Source organism: Loa loa, assembly GCF_000183805.2.
Source record: "Loa loa unplaced genomic scaffold supercont3.194, whole genome shotgun sequence".
Lineage (NCBI taxonomy): Eukaryota > Metazoa > Nematoda > Chromadorea > Rhabditida > Onchocercidae > Loa > Loa loa.
In genome coordinates, this window is record NW_018108374.1 from 14,883 (window position 1) to 18,849 (window position 3,967).

The 3,967-nt window shown below is 31.6% G+C and overlaps 2 protein-coding genes across 2 annotated transcripts in view; both read right to left on the reverse strand.

Annotated features, from left to right (window-relative positions):
• Positions 1-345: 345 nt before the first annotated feature.
• On the reverse strand, positions 346-1,531 carry LOAG_13307 (hypothetical protein; the record flags this gene model as incomplete). The annotated part of the gene is made up of 3 exons (XM_003148816.2): positions 1,308-1,531; positions 707-810; positions 346-493 (listed from the first exon to the last, which is right to left on the reverse strand). Exons 1-3 carry the CDS (start codon positions 1,512-1,514, stop codon positions 346-348), a joined length of 459 nt encoding a protein of 152 aa, XP_003148864.2. The 5' UTR covers positions 1,515-1,531.
• An 871-nt stretch (positions 1,532-2,402) lies between these two features.
• LOAG_18096 (calpain Clp-1) overlaps positions 2,403-3,967 on the reverse strand; it is a 4,825-nt gene continuing 3,260 nt past the window's right edge. Inside the window, exons 10-12 of the mRNA XM_020450764.1 lie at positions 3,013-3,102; positions 2,716-2,834; positions 2,403-2,535 (exon numbers count right to left, since the gene is read on the reverse strand). Of these exons, the coding sequence (XP_020305517.1) occupies positions 2,526-2,535; positions 2,716-2,834; positions 3,013-3,102 (219 nt within the window). The 3' untranslated portion in view covers positions 2,403-2,525. The remainder of the gene's footprint in view (positions 2,536-2,715; positions 2,835-3,012; positions 3,103-3,967) is intronic.

Below are 3,967 nucleotides of genomic sequence, written 5' to 3' on the forward strand. Positions count from 1 at the left end.
AGAGAATTTTGCATGAAATTCAAATTCATTAAAAAGTGTGTAAACTAGCTTTAAAGTAAATATTGAGACATGTGCTTATATAATTGTTAGGATTGTCTGACTCCATCCAATAACAACCAGCTGGTATTTCTACAAAACTTGGTCCACGTTTTGGCCTACAGTTAGAGAATTTTGCATGAAATTCAAATTCATTAAAAAGTGTGTAAACTAGCTTTAAAGTAAATATTAAGACATGTGCTTATTTCCCCTTAACTGCTACTGGTAGATGAACTGAGTTAAATTCGAAACAGCCACGGTACTTAGTGGAATGGAATTTCAAACAAATGTGGTACTTCATATTATATTCTAAACAGATGTAATCCATGATGAAAATACTGGATTTGACCAGACCGTAAAGTTGATATAGAATTTAAAACAAGCATGATACCTGATTATATCACCATCCACAGCAGTGATACGTTTGATGTGACGTTTCTCGGGATCATTTGGTGGTCTGTAAAATAACATTTTGCTACAGAAAGAAATCTTGATTGAAATTCTGCAAATTTAGAAACAAATGGTATAGGGAAAGGAAAAATATAATGAAACGAATATGATAATAAATTTGATTTTCTTGAAAAATTTAATTAACGAAGTGGACAAAAGGAATTCTACAAGCTTTTTTTTTCAAAAAAAAAGGAAAAAACTTAGAAGTAAATAAACGTACATAAACGTGTAAATTTGTCCGATCTCTGGTTTATGCAAACCAAAACGTGATAACCAGACAACATCCCGTTTCCACCACTTCTTGTCACTACCGTGTAATGTTGGCTAAACAAGATGATAATGAGAGATCATTGGACAATGTTGGCCAAGTCATAATTTTATCCTGGATGGTCTATAGGTCAATGAAAGTAGCAAACTAAAAGAAGTATGATACTCAATCGGTACTGAAAAGTATGAGTATACCAACAATAAATATTTAACATAACAAATGAACGTTTGTCTAATTGAAAGAAGGACGGACCAAATTTCAGGGAAAAAGATCAAATTCAAATTTCTCACTCCTCCAAGTTTTTTTATGCGAAAAACGTCCTACCTTATTCAAAATATATTGAGTAAGGCAGAACGTTTTGTATATGAAAAAATATACTCTCTGGTAAGCCGGTTTTTATGAGAGTTAACTGATATTCCCTTTCCTCAGGAAAAGTATACTAACTCTCCTAATTACTTTCTTAACTAATTATTTGTGTAATTCGTATCAAATGTAATCAAACCTAGCAATAAATTAAAATTTCAGGAGAGAAAAAGTTGAAAAAGAAAGTAACCTCCATTGATGACCCGGTAATACTTGCTGGATAACCAATGACATCAATAAATACGACTGGTACGGACAAAATTCCAATTGATTTTCCTAATCGAATTAAAAATTCCCTCACCACATGGGTGGTAAGCACGGATGGTTCAGTTTTGTCCACTTCACGTCTTCCGTTTCGGCTTGCACGACGGATATAATGCAACGGAGAGAACTTCATCCGTTTCTAATCTGAAATCATTTCCCGTTTTACATAATGTAGTAATATAACGCTTTAGCAATTACTCATAAATTGACCATTTAAATAGTCAGTTACAATCTAAAATAAATGATTGATTAATTCGACCCTTCACAATGCAAAGTATACGAATTGTCCGATCATTATAAACGAGTAATTAATTACTTTAATGAACAATAACTGAGATGACCTAACTCCAGATTAAATAACTTTCACCTCAATTTATTTTTGATATTTCTCCACTATTTCCTTTTAAAACTTCCAGCAACACCCAAAAGCCAAAGAGCTACTCCGTAAAATACATAATAAGCGGGAAACAGCAGCAAGGCTAAAATGATGCCACTGTACTGGACTAATTGTATTCGGTTTGGCAGCGGATGGGATAGCGATGACCGAATCGTGCCTGATACCTTGCCGAATACAACTACGAAGAGCAGCGAAGACCAAATTTGCAATCAGAAAGGGTCTGTAATTGGAAATACCGGAAAACGGAAAGTGTTGAAAAAGCTTTAGTATTAGCTATATATTGAAAATAAGCGCAGTTAAATTCATTAAATACTAGCGGGTATTGAAATACACACAAAGACTGACCAAACTGGAGTAGAAGTTTTGCAATGCAATTACATTCCTTTTAATCTGTTCTTTTTTTTTTTCATTATAATAATTGGGAAATAAACAAATGGAGACAGAAAGAGAATATTTTTCAGTTTTCCGGAACAAATCCCAATTATTCTTTCGCTAGAATTTTCCATATGACTTGCGAAAGATTTTATTCACAACTTCATCCTTATTATGTAAACAAACAGAAGTTATTGGAACTGAAAAACAGACAATAAATTAATACAAATCCATTATGAAAAAACAAGAATGGTTTAGTATATTTGGCGAGAGATTATGGAAGTAAATGATCAATAAATGCGTCTTTCAACATGTAGTCCGAAAAAATAATTGTCAGCTGATTAATTTCAATTTTAATTGCGCTTCGATCAAAATTCACAGTTGCCTGAAAAAAGGAAACTTGAATTCGAAAATTTTTAAAGTTTGAGTTTTTAAGGCTTATGAATAAAATATTTAAATGATTGGACATAAACGATATTTATTATCTGCACATTATAGGCCATAAAAAAAATCTGCCAGATCATTTGAAAATTTTAAAATGTTTACCGAAAAATTATATACTTACTCTGATTCAATAAAACCATTTGTGTAAACTCTGAGCATAAATTCCGCTTCCTCATTTGGTTCGAATGTTGATGGCACAATTACGTAATTGCCTGGTGGAATTCGAAAACGACCTGTTATCTGCAAGAATTAGGACGAAATTATTTATTCCAAAGACAATCAAAAGTTTAAATCAAGAGAAAAAAGATGGAATGACAAAAACGATAAAAGTTAAATGGCGGGCTTGCGTATATAAGATGATTTTTGGAACAGTATCATTATTTGAATAATTAAACGGAAGTAATACAAAAATAATCACTTCGCGTAAGTTAATGAACGCAGCACTCCTAGCACACGATTTATGTCGTTGGAAATATTCTCGCGTTAAACGTCCGTTAAAGTCTCCAACCTGAAAAAAAGACAGGATGATCCATTTTGTAAATAATCAAGAATAGCATATAGAAATTAAACACATTTTTCTGCAAATTTATTGTTATGGTTAGAGAGAAACTGCAAAAGACGAGCAAACAGTCATTTGTGAGTCTTTTGAAATTCAAAAGTACAGTTATTCTTGAAATTCAAATTAAGGCAGTTGAAAAGTTCTTGTTAAAAACCAATAGAAATCAAAATTAAATTCAAAAAAAAATCAAAACCAAAATTCTATAAATGTTAAATCATAAAATTTAATAAATATCGTGTCCTTCCATTTCATTCCCGACTTCAACATTAAGACTATTGATAGTTAAGATTTTAACATTTAACATTAATAAATTTGAACTACGATTATTACTAAAATTACGAAAAGTTTTTTATTTCACGGTAAATTTTCGATTTTCGAAAACTTTCTGTTTCTTTTTTGAAAAGATTATTGAGAAGAAACAAATTTTGGAAGAGACAAAAAGTTTTTGGTAGGAAAATACGTTCCTGCAATTTGTGCTAAAACTAATTTGTTGTGGCAAGTATTTTGATGCCTAGTTCAGTTTTCATGAGATTTGAATAAGCCTTTTTACTGACAAAGTTATCGATAGTTAAGACTTCAACATTAATTCAAATGTATTACTTCAATAAAAAAGAAAAAAGAATGATTTTACATCATAAACGGCAAATCCTATAGGTAAATTCTCGATACCCAAATGTTTGAGCTCACGTCGATACTTTTGCAATACAGCAATTATCACGGTACATAAGTTATCATCATCATACGGATCCGAATCTGTCACCTGGATACGATATTGAGGATTCATCGCAAATGTCCCCTAAGCAATGTGTCGTTT